The 20,411-nt window shown below is 38.9% G+C and overlaps 1 protein-coding gene and 1 non-coding gene across 5 annotated transcripts in view; both read right to left on the minus strand.

The window, feature by feature from the left end:
- Nucleotides 1-4,177: 4,177 nt before the first annotated feature.
- Nucleotides 4,178-20,411, minus strand: part of RNF149 (ring finger protein 149) — a 34,755-nt gene continuing 18,521 nt past the window's right edge. The window contains exons 5-8 of one of the 4 annotated variants that reach the window (XR_011646076.1): nucleotides 18,475-18,571; nucleotides 14,920-15,118; nucleotides 6,161-8,586; nucleotides 4,178-4,858 (exon numbers count right to left, since the gene is read on the minus strand). Coding sequence is in view for 3 of the 4 variants with exons in the window: in XM_058278203.2 (XP_058134186.1) it covers nucleotides 4,855-4,858; nucleotides 6,161-6,248; nucleotides 14,920-15,118; nucleotides 18,475-18,571 (388 nt within the window). In the remaining variant the exon portion in view is untranslated. Of the gene's footprint in view, nucleotides 8,587-10,467; nucleotides 11,409-14,919; nucleotides 15,119-18,474; nucleotides 18,572-20,411 lie in introns of those variants that run through there. The other 3 variants (XM_058278203.2, XM_004471757.4, XM_071208741.1) reach the window with 3 other exon arrangements.
- On the minus strand, nucleotides 5,967-6,083 carry LOC111758715 (small nucleolar RNA SNORD89). Its single transcript, XR_002792894.1, has one exon. It is a non-coding gene; the product is annotated as a small nucleolar RNA SNORD89 (small nucleolar RNA).

Genomic DNA, 20,411 nt, shown 5'->3' on the forward strand with positions numbered 1-20,411 from the left:
TCTTTCGCACTGGGCGGCTCTCCTTACGGGGAGCACTCCTTACACATGACACCCCTGCGTCACATGGCACTCCTTGCGTGCATCAGCACTGCGCATGGGCCGGCTCCACATGGGTCAAGGAGGCCCGGGGTTTGAACTGCGGACCTCCCATGTGGTAGACGGACGCCCTAACCACTGGGCCAAGTCCGCCACCTACATTGTTTTTTAAAAATAGCAAAGACTATTCAGTGTGACTGATCTAAACTGGGTTCTAAGTGAATAGTTGTTTTTTCTAGCCACAAAATTAAAGAAACTGGTAGTTCCACCACCAGGAATAGACATGAATACTTCTTGATGGTACCACTGTCGTGATGAATGCTTTTGTGTGTGAAGTGTATTTTAGGAAACAGGTACATGTATGAGTCGTCATACTTGGGAAGGCATTAAAGGAGGGAGAAGAGCACCTGACTGGAAGTGCAGGTTGAGCAAGCTCAAGCCCCAGAACAAGTAACTTGCCAAGAGGAGGCGCCTTGCTTATCTCGGCCTCAGTGTTCTGGGAACTGCCTGCAGAGCCATGCAAATGAACACCAACCTCAGAAAGTGAAGTTTCTTGAGTATTTACATTAAGTTAGAAAACACTTGGAGAGGCAGTGCTTTTCAAACTTGGGTGTACATCAGAATTCCGTGGAAGGCTTGTAAAAATTTGCTGCTCCCATCCATTTCTGGTTCTGAGGGCTGAGGTGAGGCCTGAGAATATGCACTTCTAACAGGTTCCCAAGGGATACCGCCAGCGCTGACCCAGGCACTGCACCTGGAGAGCCAGCGTACTAGGTGAAGAGGAGGAAGCCTGCCAGAAGTTCACTGCTGAACGCATCTTCTGCCAGATGATAAAAACTGTAATGCACCTTCATAATTTGGTAATTAGACGGTGGCCGAGGGAAGTAGGTATAGTCTGTGGAATTTGAGGCCTGCAGCCTCTTTATCAGGCAGGCCTAACTCCTTGGTTACTCCCCCATCAGAAGGTCAACAATCCTGCCTGGTCCTGGGCAGATGCTAATTCTGGTTCTGAGCCTCCTGCAGTCCTCTCTGCGTAGGCTCTGGGACTGAATTCTAAATTGAAAACTTGATTTCAGATTAGTGGCGTACCAGTGAAATCCAAAGTATTTTGTATGACATAGTTACAATATGAAATTCTGTACAATTTTCAGTGAACCTCAACCAAGTATGTTTAATTATGGAAACGAAGAACGTTTAATTATAAGATGCCGTTTACATCTTATAAAGTGCGGAGCTTTTCCACCATACTTTTCTGTGAGCACAGTTCTAGAGAATAGTGGTTTTCAAACTCAGACAAGTGTACTGGAATTGCCATGGGGAGAACATTAAAATGCAGATTCTTGGGCTTCACTCATTTGCTATTCACCAGAATGACCGCTCCACCACCCCAAGCTATATATTTTCATCTTCAGTTACAAATAAACAGGCTCAGTAAACTTGATCAAGGTCACTTCAACTAGGCAGAGATGAATTGCTCTGCTGAGGAACAAGAAATGAGGTAGGGAGCTTTACTCCCCATGGGAAAATTTCTAAATCAAACAGATTTACTTGTTAAAAGTGAAATCATGTAAGATCTAGAAAACAAATTGCTAATAACTTTGGACTGTCTTGGGAAAGAACTTTAAGTAAAATCTGTAAGTCCTGGAAACGGACTTTGGCCCAGTGGTTAGGGCGTCCGTCTACCATATGGGAGGTCCGCGGTTCAAACCCGGGGCCTCCTTGACCCGTGTGGAGCTGGCCACGCGCAGTGCTGATGCGCGCAAGGAGAGCCGTGCCACGCAAGGGTGTCCCCCGCGTGGGGGAGCCCCACGTGCAAGGAGTGCACCCCGTGAGGAAAGCCGCCCAGCGTGAAAAGAAAGTGCAGCCTGCCCAGGAATGGCGCCGCCCACACTTCCCGTGCCGCTGACGACAACAGAAGCGGACAAAGAAACAAGACGCAGCAAATAGACACCAAGAACAAACAACCAGGGGAGGGGGGGAAATTAAAATAAATAAATCTTAAAAAAAAAAAAAATCTGTAAGTCCTAAAACTTGTATGGGGGAAACGGACTTTGGCCCAGTGGTTGGGGCGTCCGTCTACCATATGGGAGGTCCGCGGTTCAAACCCCGGGCCTCCTTGACCCGTGTGGAGCTGGCCCATGCGCAGTGCTGATGCGTGCAAGGAGTGCAGTGCCACACAGGGGTGTCCCCCGCGTAGGGGAGCCCCACGCGCAAGGAGTGCACCCATAAGGAGAGCCGCCCAGCGCGAAGGAGGGAGCAGCCTGTTGAGGAATGGCGCCGCCCACACTTCCCATGCCGCTGATGACAACAGAAGCGGACAAAGAAACAAGACGCAGCAAATAGACACCAAGAACAGACAACCGGGGGAGGGGAGGGGAATTAAATAAATAAAAATAAATCTTTAAAAAAAAAAAAAACAAAAAACTTGTATGGAAAAAACAAAGTATTAGCAAAAAATAAAAATCCCCATCCTAATTAAGACAAATGAAACCCCAGGAAAAACAACTTAAAAAGACCATCAATCCCAAAGGAAAAAAAAAAAAGGGAAAAAAAGAACAAATGCTAAGTTAATTCTCACTTGTCATACTGGCAAAAATTGAACTATGGGGAAGCACAAAGCTGGCAGACCTGAGGGAGATGGGCACTCAGACATTTCTGGTAGGACCACAAAATGGTAGAGCCCCTGGGGATGAAATCTGGCAGCATCTTCCAAAATTACAAATAAATTTACCCACTGACTCTAATTCCCCTTCTGGGATTCTAGCCAAGAGATAAATATGTACAAAATTATATCTACAAGATTATTCAAGTGTCTAAAATCACAGAGAGCAGAAACAAGGGAATGCGGTATGATGGAAGACCAAGCGAGCCAGGCACCCCAAGCATCCCTGAGCCCTGTGCACTGGTCTTGACTCTATAGTATGTCCCTTAGGAACAACAGACCAGGGATGCCAGGAAGTTAGGGTGAGAAGGAACCCATGGAATTACAAACTGAGGAGCCTGGGCCTGTGGGTGGGACAGCTGGCTGCACTTTCCCCTGCACCAGGCCTTGTCCCCAGGGCTCACCTGGGCATTCCTTCCCTCAGCTCCACGCAGAAGGGTGTGGGTGGAGTCTGCAGCGTGGCTGTGTGCCCAACTTTTGGCGTTAGTTCTTGCTCTGCAATTACCAGTTCTAATTTTAGGCAAATGAATCTTGTGTCTATACACGAGACACGAAGGCACCCACGTAGCCGTGCTGTGGATGTGAATGGGGTTGCAGGTTCCACATTCCCTCTTGCAGCAGCCTCAGACCCTTCACCTCCCACTCCCTCCCTCCAGAACTGGAGCCCTGCCCCGTGCCTCCCTCCTGCTTCACAACCACTGCTTTCCCAGGCCACTCGGAGCCCTCCTGAAGGACCAGCCCTGCCCCTACCCTCCAGGCTCCCTGGGCCACTGCTTCCCTTCTCACCTACTATCTCCTGGACTAAGCCTTGCTCTGTCACTCGTTGGGTGGTTGAGCCTGCACCTTGATTCAGCTGTAAAGTCTTGGACCAAATGAGATGCCAGTTAATTGGAGTCTAATGAAAACAAATGAAAGGAGTGGTTGCTTAAGCATATGTTTGGAGGGGACAATCAAATGGGACATTCTACAGTATACCTTTATTTTTTTAAAAGATTTTTTATTTATTTCTCTCCCCTTTCCCCCCTCCCCCCAGTTGTCTGCTCTGTGTCCATTCACTGTGTGTTCTTCTATATCCACTTGTATTCTTGTCAGCTGCACTGGGTCTCTTTTTGTTGTGTCATCTTGCCACGTCAGCTCTCCATGTGTGCAGCACCATTCCTGAGCAGGATGCACTTTTTTCGCACAGGGTGGCTCTCCTTACGGGGCAGACTGCTTGCATGTGGGGCTCCCCTAGTGGGGGACACCCCTGCGTGGCTCGGCACTCTTTGCACTCATCAGCACTGCGTGTGGGCCAGCTCACCACACGGGTCAGGAGGCCCTGGGTTTGAACCCTGGACCTCCCATGTGGTAGGTGGACGCTTTTATCAGTTGAGCCAAATCTACTTATCCACTTCCCTACAGTATACCTTTAAACACTCGATTTTGGAACTAAGTACAAGCATTACCAAAAAACTAAAACAATTTACACAAATGTCTATATTGAAACAATCAGTTGTAGAATAGTTTATTGTGCAATATATTAAAGATGAAAGGGACATAACACCAACCTACATAACACCTAAACTACTGAGTTTAGGGAAGCCAGGAAACTAGATAAATGAATTTATTTAGTTAAAGTGAACTTCTTAGATAATTAAGGGACCACAAAGATAAACTGGTTCCTTCTTTCTTTTATTTAAAGACAATCCTCATGCTATAATCATGCAAATCAAAATGAGACTGATCTGACACATCAGAAACCATGTTTGTGTACACCTAAGCAGATACGAAGAATCCCTACTTCAGTGATTTTTAAGGTTAGATCTAGCAACAGTACCAAGTGTAAGTAAAATACTTCTATCATAATAAAAAGATTTTCTAATTTATTTCAAATAAATAGCTTACAGAGAATGGTATTATTTTTAAATAAAATTTCTCTGACTATAACCAAGTCAAGACTTACGTTTACTACACCAATAAATAGTTCTTCATCAAAAAGTACAAGACAGCTTACCTAAAGTAAAAAAATATGTATATCTCATCCGGGGATTCAAACCTGTGCAATCAATCATCTTTTAAATGTAATCAAACCAGTTAAATTACACTGTTGGGTTTTTTAAAAAGCCTTGGACTTTCTGGATTTTCTAGTTCCAATTTCTAGCGTTAGTATCTTCAAATCACCTGTTAAAAAGACAGTAGTAAGTTATTTCAAAAAGAAAAAAGTCTGGAATCCTAAGACCTCTCTCCAGTAATTCCCTTTAACCATATTTACTGTTCATTTAAATAACTTTACAGAAATATCACTATAAATTTTTATTCTTATAGTGTACATATATATTTAACAGTTTTAAGCAGCATGTGCCACTGTTTTGTATGTTTTAATGATTCACATCTCCATGGAAAATGATATATCTAGTCTCTCTTTTCTATTTATACAATCTACTATTGTTCTTATCAGGAAAACCCCTAAGATGCTTTAACGCACTTATATTTTTGCTTGGAAGGGTGTCGAGTTTAACAGCCCACAGGAAGTACTGGTCTTCCCAGGTTTGCTATTAACTTATAAGATGCACAAGACTACACTACACCTCATCAAAAAGAATGGACTGGGACTAACTTTAAATTCTAATATTAATTTTAAATAAATGCAGTGTAGATACTTCTTTAAATTGACAACTTATTCTATACTTTGCTATAAAAGAGGGCAAGTATTTAGCTGCATGGGCAATTAGGATATTACGGAAATTTCACTTTTATAACTAGTAAACCTAAGTACTAGTTCTTTTTTTCTTTTTTCTTTTTTTTGAAAATGAAATGCTGAGAAGTGTTTTTAAACAAAAACTAAATTAGCTGGGAAAGGTATAGATGGCTTTTCTAACTGGCTGTTGCTTCAAGGTAGCACAACATATACCACAAAACAAGCTGGGGTTCTAGCCAACGTCCTGTGCTTTGCAAATTGCAAAGGAAGGGTCACACTAACCCTATGAGAAACTCCTTTTGACTAAAGCATATTATTACCTCAGATTCTAGTTAGTAACACATACAGTCATCAGTTTGAATCACAGCCTTAATAAGCCAATGAACTTTAATGTGCCAAAAGGAAAAGACTCCTGCCAAGCTAAGGTCTTACTGGAGAACTTGGTTATACTGGGTATTTCAAAGGGGAACACACCTATTCTTTTAGAACTATTATTATGATTATGACTATTTCATCTCTCTTGGGAATATCTTTCTTGGCCATTTCTGTTTGGAAAGCTTGACCAAGGCCCACAGCTTCAATCCTGATGTTACTGAGGTCAGACCAGTGGTTCGCTTCAGGAGATTTTGTCATCGTGCATCCATATAGAGAGCAAACTGCAATTTGGAGGCACTGCAATTCGGCCTTTTATTGTCATCATTCCTCAGTAACCATAGGAACAATCTTTCAAGACAGGCTTTCTATAGTCAAGATCCCTACGAAGACAGCCTGCGAGAAATTACTACCTGCCAAATAGTTCCATGTTTTCCACCTCTCTTCTGGACCTTTGTGGTCTTCTAGTGGGAAATCCAGAAGATGCCAAACAAGATGACTCTGGGGAGTGAATAAGCACAACAGCAGGCAGTGAGCTATAACTATAAAGGATTTTATATACATGGGTGTATTTCCTCTATCAAACCGCTGTTTAAAATTTTCAAAGTTAAAAAAAAACCCAAAACTTTCTACATTTGTAATCAAATGAATTTTATGATAATTGTCAGGAAAATGATTTCTGCAATAAATAACTAAAACTGATATTACTCTACTCTTCACTTACATTTCCCTTCTCAGCATCTTATCTAATTTAAAGTTTAAGCAAAAATTCTAGTAATATTTGTCCCTTATCATTTATTTCCATGTAAAATGAGGAAACTTTTCTCTCTCAAAATATTTGAATTTTCTTATCTTTTTATTTTGCTATTAAAGACTTGTGTTTCTAGAGATAAGACTACAATTATGCCAACCTCTCTTCTCATTTATAGTGTTTGATTTAGTGTTTGACAGCTGCTAATCAAAAAATCACATTTCTGTAGTGTAATTATAAAAAATGATTTACCTTGTTCTGTCAGTATTCTTTTTTTTTTTGAGGTACCAGGGCCAGGGACTGAACCCAGAACCTCCCATGTGGGAAGCAGGCACTCAACACTCAACTGCTTAAGGCACATCTGCTTCCTGTCAGTACTCTTTTTAAAAGTCACCTTCATTAGTTATTGGGAAAAACTGATAAAGCATTCCTTCCCAGTTTGTTTTCTTAAAATACAGAGAGCAAACACAAACTATTTGGTACAGAATCAAGGACATAATTTCCTATTCACCTTGGGCCCCAGAATATAGATTTCAGAGATAACAGTTGTTATGGAAACCTACTCTGTGGCAGTCTGTTAGATAAAACAAAACTAGTGCTCAAAGTCAGTCTGTATTTTGCTAGCTCCTCATATTGAATTTGGTGTAGTTTACTTCAGAAAAAGTACTTCTTGAGTATATCATTATGAGTGGTTAGAATCAAAGTGTGGTAAAAAGTTTGAAGAAATAAGCTATTTACCTTATACTTAAATATGGCTACTGTAAGAATGAATTTTTAAAATGATTTTTAAATTACATTTTTTCTCAATAAACTTATTCTTGTGTTACAAAATTATCAAAATAAATATAAGACATGCACAGTAACTACTTTAGAAGCAACAGAAGACTACAATTTTTCATGTTCTAAAAAATTAACTCTGCCCATACTCCTTGACCTCCACTTCCAAGAACTGAGAGAAAGCAGGGTGTGTTTATATATGTGTTTCTTTATTTAATCACTTTATAAAACTTAGATAGCGATCTCCAAAAGTTTTATATTTGTTTGCTCCTTGCACCTACAGGTAAAAGAGGCAAACAAGAAAGAAAAAAATAGTGCAGAAGATTAAACAAGGTTATAATACTAGGTTTGCTTGAAAACTAATCAAGCAAATTGGTTACTTGCTTATTTTGTCCCAAGAACATGAAATATTAAAGTTATCTATCTAGCACCCTTTTAATATTAAAGACTAAACTGCAATTGGAACCCATATAGCACATTCATCATTTTTTAAAAATCAGAGTATACTACTCAATTTCCTTAACAAGTCAACAAAGAAATTAATGCTATGTGCAATATAGAATCTTAGTTTTTTTATTTGCAGGGAAAAACGGACAAATTCTCCTTCCCATAAAGATGTCACAGGATATTAGATAATAAAAGGGAAAAATGTAAATCTTAGTCCTCTAGTGATTTTCTCATAACTCCCCATAGAAAACAACAAAAAAATACTCTCAGGTTTTGAAATCAATACAGATGTGCAAGAAAGGTGCAGATTTCTCATCTTGTTTACAAGTGTAAAGTTCTAAAAAAGTCTTTCCTTGGGAAATTCATAGGAATTACTGAAATTAATCACACAATTTTGCTTCAAGTAGTCTAAACTCAGTGTGCTTAGTCTTAAAAACAACCTCAAGGAAAAAGGAAAAAAAAAAGGAAAAAAATTCCTCAAGAAATAGAATTAGAATTTTTACAGTATCATAGGAGCCATCCTAATATACTGAAACCCCACCTCTGCATTAGAGTGTCTTCCCTAGTTGATTTCTCTCTAATAGTGCAAGGTGACATTTTATTTCTCATAAATAACATATTTCAGTAGGTAAATATATGCAGACTAATCAAAAAGTTTCTTTAAAATATCTTAGCCCTTTTGTATATCAAACCAGAACGTAGAAGGTAAAAGAAAGTATTCTATTTTCAAATATACAAACTATGTGCTCAGGTAAAAAAATAAAATGTCCTTTAGTTCAAGCCAAAGCTCTGTCCATGACGCCGTCGGTGGGAACTTGCACTAGGAGACTGGTCCACCACGCTGAGGGTCACTGCTGCCCGTTTCTACAACAAAGCAGCAAAAGCCACCTCACGTCAGTCAGCCAGCATATTCTGAACATTACACAAACACAGGCATGCACTTGGTGATTATAATTCAAGAAACAAATTACAGGAAGTATTTCCATGAAACTTATAGGCTAAAATTACAACCCATTCCAGAAGAAACAGTCATCAAGAAAAATATATAAATATCTTATATACATTGTTATTAACCATAATTATTTAACAAAAAAAGAGAAAAACATATAAAAGGAACCAGATGTTAAAGTACAGAAAAAATTTTAAGAGGTGTTCTAGTATTAGCCTACCCAATATTGATTTGATAAGTATGGTGCTATGAAAAAAGATGCAGTTTGAGCTGGTGGTATTAAAATATGTTTTCAAAAGTAAAATAATTCTTAACAAAATACTAGCAAACCGAATACAACAGCACATTAAAGGGAGTAAACACTGATTAAGTGGGATTTTTCCCAGGATAGCATGGTTGGTTAAACATAAGAACCAATTTAAGAAAATAGAATCAATTAATTAAAAATACCATATTAAGAGAATGAAGGGACAAAACCACAGAATGCAGAAAAGTTTTTTTTTTAAAGATTTACTTATTTTGTATTTCTCTCCCTTCCCCTCCCCCCCGCCCCAGTTGTCTGCTCTCTGTGTCCATTGGCTGTGTGTTCTTCTGTGCCCGCTTCTATTATTGTCAGTGGCACGGGAATCTGTGCCTCTTTTTGTTGCGTCATCTTGCTGTGTCAGCTCTCCGTGTGTGCGGTGCCACTTCTGGGCAGGCTGGACTTTCTTTCGCACTGGGTGGCTCTCCTTATGGGGTGCACTTCTTGCACATGGGGCTCCCCTACGTGGGAGACACCCCTGTGTGGCGCACATCAGCACTGTGCGTGGGCCAGCTCCACACAGGTAAAGGAGGTCCTAGGTTTGAACCGTGGACCTCCCCTGTGGTAGGCGGATGCTCTATCCATTGATCCAAGTCCGCCTCTCTGCAGAAAAGTTATTTGGAAAAATCCTACACCATTTCATGACAAAAATATTCATAAAACGAGGAACAGAAGGAACTTCCTCAACATGACAAAGATCATTGATGAAAAACTCACAGCTTACGTTATATTCAACAGTGACCAAAAGCTTTCCTCTTAAGAACAAGATGATGTGCATTTTCACCACTGCTATTCAACACTGTATTGTAAGTTCTAGCTAGAACAATTAGGTAAGAAATAAAAGACACCAAATTGGAAAGGAGAAGCAAAATTCTCTCTATTCATAAATGATGTGACCTTACAGATAGAAAAGTCCAAAGAATCCACCAAAAAAACTACTAGAGCTAATGCACTAATTCAGTGACGCTGCAGGGAACAAGATCAACATGCAAAAACAAGCTGTTTTGTTTTTTCTTAAAGATTTTATTTATTTCTCTTCCCTTCCCTCGTTGTCTGCTCTTTGTATCCATTTGCTGTGTGTTCTTCTTTGTCCGCTTGCATTCTTGTCATGCGGGACTGGGAAACTGTGTCACTTTTTGTTGTTGTTGTTGCATCATTTTGTTGCGTCAACTCTCCATGCGCATGGCGCCACTCCTGCGCGGGCTGTGGTTTTTTTCATGTGGGGCGGCTCTCCTTGCGGGGCATGCTCCTTGCGCGTGGGGTTCCCCTAAGCGGGGGACATACCTGCATGGCACGGCACTCCTTGTGTGCGGCAGCACTGCACACGGGCCAGTTCACCACAGGGTCAAGAAGCCCTGGGTATAGAACCCTGGACCCTCCATATGGTAGGCAGACGCTCTATCAGTTGAGCCATAACCACTTCCCAAGCTGTGTTTTTATATACTAACAATGAAGATCCAAAAAAGGAAATTAAGAAAACAATTCCATTTCAGTATCATCCCAAAGAATAAAATAGCTTTATTCTTCGTAAATGAAACATAGCTAAATGAAATTACAGATTTCATAAATGAAAAGCACCTTTTGTTCATTAACTAGAAGGTGTTAAGATGGAGATACTACCCAAAATGATCCACAAATTCAATGCAACCCCATTCAAAATTCCAATAACCTTTCTAGCAGAAAAGGAAAAATTGATCCTCAGATTCATAAGGAATTGCTAAGAGCCCCGAAAAAGAAAAAAGTTGGAGGACTCATGCTTCCTGCTTTCAAAACATACTCTAAATTTCTCCAAAGATGACATAAAAACTCCAAAGAAGATATACAAAACTCTATCAAAACAGTGCTAATGGTATTAGGATAGACATGCAGACCAAAAGACTAAAACTGAGAATCCAGAAATAAACCCATGTATCTATGGCCAACTGATTTTTTTTTAAAGATTTTATTTTTATTTATCCCTACCCCCTCTCCCCCTCATTGTTTGCACTTGCTGTGTCTGTATGTTGTGCGCTCGTCTTCCTTTTAGGGGGAACTGAACCCAGGACCCCCCATGTGGGAGGGAGGAGCCTAATCACTTGAGCCACCTCTGCTCCCTGTTTTGTTGTACCTCTCATTATGTTTTTGATCCTGTGTCTCTTGTTGCATCACCTCTCCATGCCAGCACATCATGTCAGCTTGCTGTCTTGCTTGTCTTCTTTAGGAGGCACCACGAACCAAACCCAGGACCTGCCATGTAGCAGGCGGGAGTTCAATTGCATGAGCCACATCTGCTTCCTACCAGTTGAATTTTTTTTCCCCAAAGATTTACTTTACTTCATTTATTTATTCTCCGCACTCTTGTTGTTTGCACTTGCTGTTGGCCATCAGCTGTCTGCGGCGGCACTGACCATCAGCTCTCCATGGCAGTGTGGGCCAGCTTGCCTTCACCAGGAGGCCCTGGGAATCGAACCCATATGGTAAATGGGAGCGCAATCACATGAGTCACATCTGCTTCCCACCAATTGATTTTTGACAAGAGTACCAAGACCATTCAATGCGGGAAAGAATAGTCTCTTTAAGAAATGATGCAAAGGCAAAAGAATATACTTGACCCCTACCTCACACCACATACAAAACTTAACTCAAAATGGATCAAAGACCTAAATATAAGAGCTAAAGCTGTAATAGTCTTAGAAGAAAAACATGGGTAAATCTTCTTAACCTTGGATTTCTCAAGTGATTTTCAGATATGAGACCAAAAGTATAAGAAACAAAAGAAATAAATTGGATTTCATCAAAATTAAAAGCTTTTGTGCATCAAAGGACACTATCGAGAAACTGAAAAGACAACTTACAAAATGAGAGAAAATATTTGCAATTCATATATCTCATGATAATGGTCTAGTATCTAGACTCTAAAACAAATTCTTAACAACTCAATTACAAAAAGACAACCTAGTTAAGAAACAGGCAGAGGTCTTAATAGACATTTCTCCAAAGAATATATATAAATGGTCAGCAAACACATGAAAAGATACTCAACATCATTAGTCATTAGGAAAAGGCCAATGAAAACCACAACGAGATAGATACCATTTTACAACTATTAGGGTGACTATAATAATAAAAATAGGTGTTAGAGAGGATGCAGAGAAATCAGAACACTTATACATTGCTGGTGGGATTATAAAATGGTACAGCCGCTTCAGAAAAGTTTGGTGGTTCCTCAAAAAGTTAAACACAGAACTACCATATGACCCAGCAATTTCACTCCTAAACACATATCAAAAAAAAACACAAAAAACAAAAACTGAAAACAGGACTCAAACAAATACTTGTATACAAATGCTTATAGCAGCATTATTCATAATAGCCAAAAGGCAGAAACAAGTGTTCATCAATGGATGAAAAGATAAACAAATTGTGTTATATACCTACAATGAAATAATAATCAACCATAACAAAGAGTGGAGTATTGATATATATGCCACAACATAGATGAACCACAAAAAGATTTTGCATGAGTCCATTTGTATGAAACATCCAGAATAAGTAAATCCATAGAGACAGGAAGTAGATTGGTGGTTGTCAGGGACTTGGAGAGCAGGAAGTGGAAAGATCTGTTCAACAGGTACAGGTTTTCTTTTTGGGGTGATGAAAATGTTGTGGAACTAGGTAAGAGGTGGTGGATGCATAACATTGTGAATTAAATGGCCCTGAAGCATTCACTTTATATTCTGAAAGTACTAATGACTGCTTAAAAATAAATGATTTTTCCAATTTAATATTCTTCAATTTGTATTGTTACTGTTACAATTTGAGGAGACAATATACTGGAATGCACCAAAAGAAGGTAACATGAAACGCGAACAACTGGAGACCTCTTTATATATAAGTTACATCTAAAAGACATTTAATCAGGGTAAGAGTCTATCTGTGTTTAAACATCTCAAGGGTGGTCAAGTACTAGAGAAAACAAATTTCATTTTCCTTTCTGGAGGTAAAGCCAAGGGCAAAATTTAACACTGGTACACAATGTCCTGTAAGGTGGTGCAATCCCAGTTGGAAGCTGGAGAACTGATTAGGAAAATGCCAGCAACAGATAAGCCTTTTCAACTTTACAATTCTCTGAAATTCATTTCCTCTTTTTCTTCCACAATGCTCCTTTTACCTCTGCTACTGGTTTAAAATCTCAGTTTTAATATTTATATCTATCTTTTGTTCACAGGTTCTAAGTATGTTAAAAGAAAAACGAGGGAAGTGGACTTGGCCTGATGAATAGGGCGTCCACCTAGCACATGGGAGGTCCGCAGTTCAAACCCTGGGCCTCCTTGACTCGTGTGGAGCTGGCCCATGCGCAGTGCTGATGTGTGCAAGGAGTGCTGTGCCACGTAGGGGTGTCCCCCACGTAGGGGTGTCCCCCGTGTAGGGGAGCCCCACGCGCAAGGCGTGCGCCCCGTAAGGAGAGCCGCCCAGCGCGAAAGAAAGTGCAGCCTGCCCAAGAATGGTGCCGCACGCACAGAGAGCTGATGCAGCAAGATGATTCAACAAAAAGAGACAAAGATTCCCAGTGATAAGGATAGAAGCGGTCACAGAAGAACAGAGAGAGCAGACACACGGGGGGGGTGGGGAGGAATGGGGAGAGAAATAAAAATGAATAAATCTTAAAAAAAAAAAAGACAAATGAATTGGTTTAGTTTGAATCTTACTGATTTGGAAAATATGCTTCCTTCCAGGATAGCAAAAGTCAAAATCAGAAATAATAATTTTTCCCAATTAAAATGCCCTATTACTTAGTTCAATTTCAATCAAAATTTTGATGGAATTTGTTTTTACTTGGAAAAATGATTTTAGAATTAATCTAAAAAAATGCAGGCTAGTGCAGAAATTTTTAAAAATAATAATAATGAAGGTATTATTATGATTCCCAGATAGGTATTATTCACTGAAAATATTAGGACAACTGGCTAAATATGTGCAAAAAAATAGGTGAAATCTGTCTTCAAACCTTAAATACATGAATTTAAATGTAAAATACAGGGAGTGGGAATAGCTCAGAGGTTGAGCTCCTGCTTTCCACGTATGAGGTCCAACGTTCAATCCCTATTACCTCCTCAAAAAATATTTAAAAATCAAAATCAAAGTTTAAAAAATTCATTTAAAAACAAAAAACAAAAACACCACAAACAGTAGCCAAATACAAGTCAATATTTTTATAATCTTAAGATGACAAAGACCTTCCTAAATTGGCATGATAGGAAAGACAGAAGCATGAATGAATGAGAAGTCAGACTACATAAAAATACAAAGCTTCCATCTGGCAAAATGCAACAAAGAGTCAAAGGTATCTCCACAGAAAAAAGAGCCAAGCATGAAAAGATCATTTCAAAAGGGCAAAAAATTAAAAAAAATGCAATTCTCTATTTCTTATCTATCAGAATGGCAGAAAGCAATTAGATAAGAGGTAAATATATACACTTAATGATTTGAAAGTGCAATTGATAAAAGGAAAAAGACAAGTCCATCAAGGGTATGGTTTAAAAAAATTACAGTGAATCCAAAATGTAATACTATGCAAATAAAAAATTCTGTATACATTTACTGATACAGAATGAGCATCAAATATTAAGGGAAAAAAGCTGGTTATCAAACAGCATAAAAATGGTATTTCCCCAAGCTTTCTTTGAAAATCTATACACAGTTAACACTTGAAAAGAGATCAAAATGTAAACATATTATTTCCAGGTGTGGGATTATAACTGGTTTTCATTTTTCCCTTTATGTTTTTCTGTATTTTGTGTATTTCTTAATTCTCTTTCTTCCCCACTGCTTCTCCCACCAACGGCTCCTTCATCTGTCTGCTTGTTGTGTCTACTTGCCTTCTTTAGGAGGCACTTGGACCTCCCATGTGGGAGGCGGGTGTCCCCCTAATTTTCTTTCAAATACTGATAATCTCCAAGCTTCATACCTAATAATGCTGTGTTTTCACCTGCATCTTCTTTAAAACTGGCATTAACCTGTGACACAGATTCATTAGTGGAAGACGATGGCAAGTTGTTTCTATCACTTCTGTCATCATCTTGTAAAGCAGTACTCAAATTTGCAGCAGAAGCACTTCCAGGGGTTGATTCTGGAGCAGGCATTTCCTGCACATCCTCAGGCTCTCCCTGGAGAATTAGAGTAAAAGAAAAAACCTTTTCTAAGCAACATGATCAAAGCTTCATGTATCATCTTTTGCTCATAATTTATATTACAAAATTTATCAACTAAATTTGGTAAAAAGTACATCAATGTGCCTTATCTAGCATCATCAGAAAATGAGATACTTTTCAATTGGCAAGCTTTCAAAGACCTACATATTCATTCTAAAAACCATTTTTCCCTTGATACAAGTAAATGCCACCTTTTAAAACTGTTTATTGGAGGAAAAGTGAAGCTTTCCTGCATTCTTGATGAGTCAGGCTATCTGCTGATCTAATAGGCTATGGCCTGAGTTCTACTTGCTGCCTCACGGTGTTTGACAGCGAGCCACTGGGGCTACAGTGCCCAAGGTTTCTGAACAAGAGGGCTGCACATTGCATTTTGGTTCACCTGAAAAAAGCCAGCCTGGCTCCTTCCTTTTAGACAGGGTGTCTATCAGGTATCACTTCGCCTCAAATCTCCTTCCCTCTCCCAAGTTGATGCTTTAAAGAAGAACATAAGTAATAAAAGTGAGGGCTGGAGGCTCTATGAGCACCACTACATTAAGCATCAAAATTTTGGGAATATCTAGAAACCTCTTTGGAGTGATATCAGAACCAAAGCTATATTTTGAGTCTCTGAAACCACTGGTAAGTGAGGGGTAAAGTGTAGGTTTACTGTGAACTTGTGACGCAAATTCTTACCTTCGTTTCAAGTAAAATAAAAGGCATGGTCATTCCACCACCCCAACCCTCTCCTCAGCCACTGTGGAGCTAAGGGCACAGCTGGCCTTCTGCTCCCCACTGCTATGTACAGCCTGGCTGTACCTTTGTTCTAGAACACTACCTTCTCTCAAGCCCACACCACGCAGTACACAACCTTCTTGTCATCATTAAACACCCTCAGAGCCCGACACAGAGCTTCCCCTCCTACCCTAACTCATGATACAAGTGGCAGTCGCGCTATTGCCCAACTACGGCTCAGCCTGATCCCTACCTGTTTTTCTAGTCTTACCTAAATAAATGCCTGCCAAACTTAGCTACCTGCCAGTCTCAAACCCCACACACTTTCTTCCATATTCTTGTAGATGCTTGTTTGTGCAATATACTTATCTGTCTGAAAGATTAGTATATTGCACAAGTATATCTGTCTGATACCCATCTAAAAAAAACCCACTTCCTGTATCTCTCAAGACTTCCACTTGGCAGAGTAAATTACTCCTTTCTCTGTGCTCCCACAGCACTTCAAACACACTCCCTTTGCCTATTCTGTTTGTGAGTATGCCTCTGGCTCTCACTCCACAGCACCCAGCCCTCCTACCTCACCAGTCCAGAAGGTGAAATCCACAAGAGTAGGGAAATAAGTATCAACTAATTATCACATGACAGCATGCCAGAGCCATCCATGAACCCAATGTAGAAGGGGCCAATAGGATCTAAAGAAAATGGCATACTCAATGTCTTCAGGATAGAAAAAAAAATTAAAAGCAAGATAAGGTAATTCTTAGTTTGACTTTAAAGTTACTATAGGTTTCTATTCTTCAAAAAGAAATCAGGCTTTCTGGGGATGTTCTATCTTTTTGAAGGTAACATTCTAAGAAAGCAACTCAACCTTATATAAAATTAAGAATATTGAGTTTTCATTCATGAAATATATAAAGGTAGATATTTTTCCAAAAACAAAGATGAGGAGTAAAGTTTCAGCGCTAGGGTCACTGAAATTATTTTTATACAAATTTCTGGAAATGAAAAGGAGGATTAAATTACTAATGAAGAAAACAAAGTAATATGAACTTCAGAGTGTATTTAAAGGAAGAGTCCTAAAACTTTGCCAAGAAGAAACCTCTTTCAAGCTCCCTGAATTTTGCTATTTAAATATATTGTCTCATCAAGGTTCACCCTCTTATCTAAGCTACATACAGCCTCTGGAGCAGAGAGGGCACAGGTCAAGTATATTAAGAAAGCATGTTATACCAAAAGCCTTACTTAAGAAAAAATATGATTAAACAAATGGTAGAAATTCTAGAGGAAAAAAAAAGTGTCTAGACATCAAAGTAGTAGGTCAGTTTTTAGCTGGACAGTCTTGATGCTGGCCTTCTGTCTTTATGTGGGCCTAGAGTTTCACATTCCGGAACTAATTTAAAATATAAGTCATAGAAAACCTGAGTTGTTTCTGAGAGTGGTCCTCTCAGCATCTTTTGAAGACACCCTAAGCTAGAAGATGAGAAGACAGTGTAACAGACCTGCAGCTAGGAAAAGGAGTCTTGTCTCAAGAGTCTATTCTTCAGTGATGCTGCTATAGAATGAAGCCTCTGCCTGTTAGGGCTTTAAGTTGCATAAAATGATTACCATAAAAAAACTTCTTCATACTAAGAATTCTAGAACCATGTTTGACAAGAAATAGATATGCTTTATTTAAATTCCTCTTTTCAAAAGATCTTTTTCAAAACCATTATTTCATCAGAATATTTTGAGACACCAATAGCTTGTATGAAGAACCTAAAAACAATTAAAAAAAAATAACAACCTAGAGAAATCTCTTTTCCTTCTCTCTGTCTCCTCTTTTGGGCAGTACAGTACTGGAATTAAGCGAACGTGTGTCAAAGCTCCATTCTCCATTAACTAGCTGTGTGACCTTTGGCAGGTGACTGATCTTGGCTAAGCTCAAGTTTCTAATTAGTTAAAATAGGAATAATAAAAGTACTTACTTGACACAGTGGTTGGAAGGTTTAAGTGTCATGATGCATGTAAAGCATTTTAGGTTTTTAAGGGTTAGCTGTTATTAATATCTCTCCTTCACTTTGACTTAACTGTCTCTATTTTCTGAGGAAGGTCCTCGAGCCTTCTAAGTATCACAAACTGATGCAACAAATCAACACAGGCCAGATTTCCCCAGCACTACGTGATTTTGAAACCCAGGCAATGGGAGAACTAGTATCAAGAATTATTGAATTCAGTTTCCTTACATGTAAAATATGTACCTTGGGCCAAAAAATCTATAAGGCTCTTTCCATTTCAAACTATCATTTTATAATTCTTGGGTATATGAAATTGACTAGCATATATATATATTCTGTAGTATAGTATACCAAAACATACTTTTCTAAGGAATCAAAAACTCTCTGGGAAACATCCTAGCACAATATTCTATAATCACAAATTTAGTTCATTAATTTTTGGAATGCCTTAAAATTCATTTTTAATAAAGAAGAAAATTTCTTCAGAGACCTTTAAGGATGTTAAGGAGCATTTAGTCCATTCTTCTTGCCTCTGGTCAGTAATTAAATCAAGTAATTCAGTAAGAACTGGGGCAGAGATTGAATATAAACAAAAACGTAACAAACCCAATATCCCAGGGCTTTGATGACATCAAGTTTACACATTGGACAAGTTCGGTGATCCAAAAGCCATGGGTCAATGCATGTTCTATGAAAAATATGCCTAAAAAAATTAAGTATGTGTTAATTTTTAAAAAATAAACTTTTCTATCTTATAAAGGAACATAGACATTCTACCAACTCATTCCTCATCCTCTCATCACAAGTTAATTGACGTTAAATCAACAGTGTAGTCTATTCACTTACCCTCTGTAATTATCCTATTTTCCAGGCTAAACAGAATCTGGTATGTAAAGGGAAATATTCCCTTCACTCCACAAAAATAGTATGATTTATTTTCAAAACTGAACTTTATTTAACCTCATGCTAGGCTGTATATTTTTATGTGCCTTTGAAAGTTACTCAAAAACCTTTTGAGAAAATGGCAAAAGTAAACTAATGGTACAAGTCCATAAAATGACTCATGGAAACATAACACAATATTAACAAGTTACCTGTGGGTGGCAGGCTTAAAAATTACTTATTTTTCTCTCTCACATACTTTGGTATGTTCTTAATTTTCTATAATGAACACCTACCACTTTCAAAATCAGAATAAAAAAAAAGAAAGATGACACATCTCTCTTCTTCACTAGTTGGCTAATATCCCTCCTACGTGATCAATCTGTCTTCTAAGAGTATAGCTTTGGAGCCAAACAGCTTGGGCTCAAATACCAGCTCTGCTACTGGACAGCTGTCATGCTGAAGTAGTTACTTCACCTCTCCGCACCTCATTTTCCTCATCTGTAAAATGTGGGGCAGTAACAGGATCTCCAGCCTGGGAATGATCTGCAGAGGAACCATGAACCGTGCTTGTACAAGTGCTGGGCACACGGTTAATACACAGTGATTTTTCACTATTAGTATTGTTAATATCTGAAGGCCTTTTCTCCAAATAGAAATTCACTAGTGCAGTTAAAAATAATAGTACCGGATTATATAACAGTATAGTCCAGCTTGTTTTTGACCTTCCCATTCTCCAACCTAAAGTGACCCAAAAGGATTAATTTGTACAAAAACACAGAAGAAACACTGTTGCCATTTCTGAAGAGTTATATAAAGCACTGGAGAAAATGAGGGTGGGTAAAAACCCCAAAGAGGAGACCAGGAATTGGGCTATGACAGTTAGATAACTATACAGGCACAAGTCTGCCTCATAAGGGTCAAGGACAAACCCCAGCGCAACCACCAGGATAAACCTAGTGCCGCAGAAGGAGATTAGCCTCAGGGTGCTTTTGCATAGCGCACTAAGCATCATTTTCAAGTTAGAAAGGCTTGCCCTAAAGTAGCCTCAAGTACAAATTCTTCTGTTTTAATTTAATAATTTTCTACGGGACATGATCAACCTATTCTGACTCCAATCATTAAGTATCCACTCCACTAAGATTTAAGCAAGCTTCTCTTCTTTAGGAAACTTTTATTTTGTTATTTTGATATTTATTCCTTCATTTCCTTCACAGAGATATCGAGAACTTAATCTAATATAAGGTATTTTATATATATTCTAAGGTACCCTGCAAGCATTAACTTTTAACTTGCTTCTAATAGGTGTGAAGTATAATTAAAAGTGATCAAAGAATTAAAACATATCATCCCATTGCCCTCCGTGGCCCGTGTCCTGAAGGCCACATCTGCCACTCTTCAAAGATCCTCCATCTTTGAAGCTTGTTTCCCTGCTCCCAAGGCAGCATACTTTTTCATGACTTAATATACAACAGAATTCCTTGGGCTCTATGCAGCCTTGATTATAACAGTAAAAGCCAATCTATGACGAAGATAAAGAGCAGGTCTTAATGACCCCAAAGAGTTTCCCAAGCAAAGCAATTCTAAAGTAATACAATATATGAGCCTTAAAGACAATATTAAAACCCAAGCTTCTTTTCTGAAAGATGAGATGATCACTA

This window comes from Dasypus novemcinctus, chromosome 17 (genome assembly GCF_030445035.2).
Source record: "Dasypus novemcinctus isolate mDasNov1 chromosome 17, mDasNov1.1.hap2, whole genome shotgun sequence".
NCBI lineage: Eukaryota > Metazoa > Chordata > Mammalia > Cingulata > Dasypodidae > Dasypus > Dasypus novemcinctus.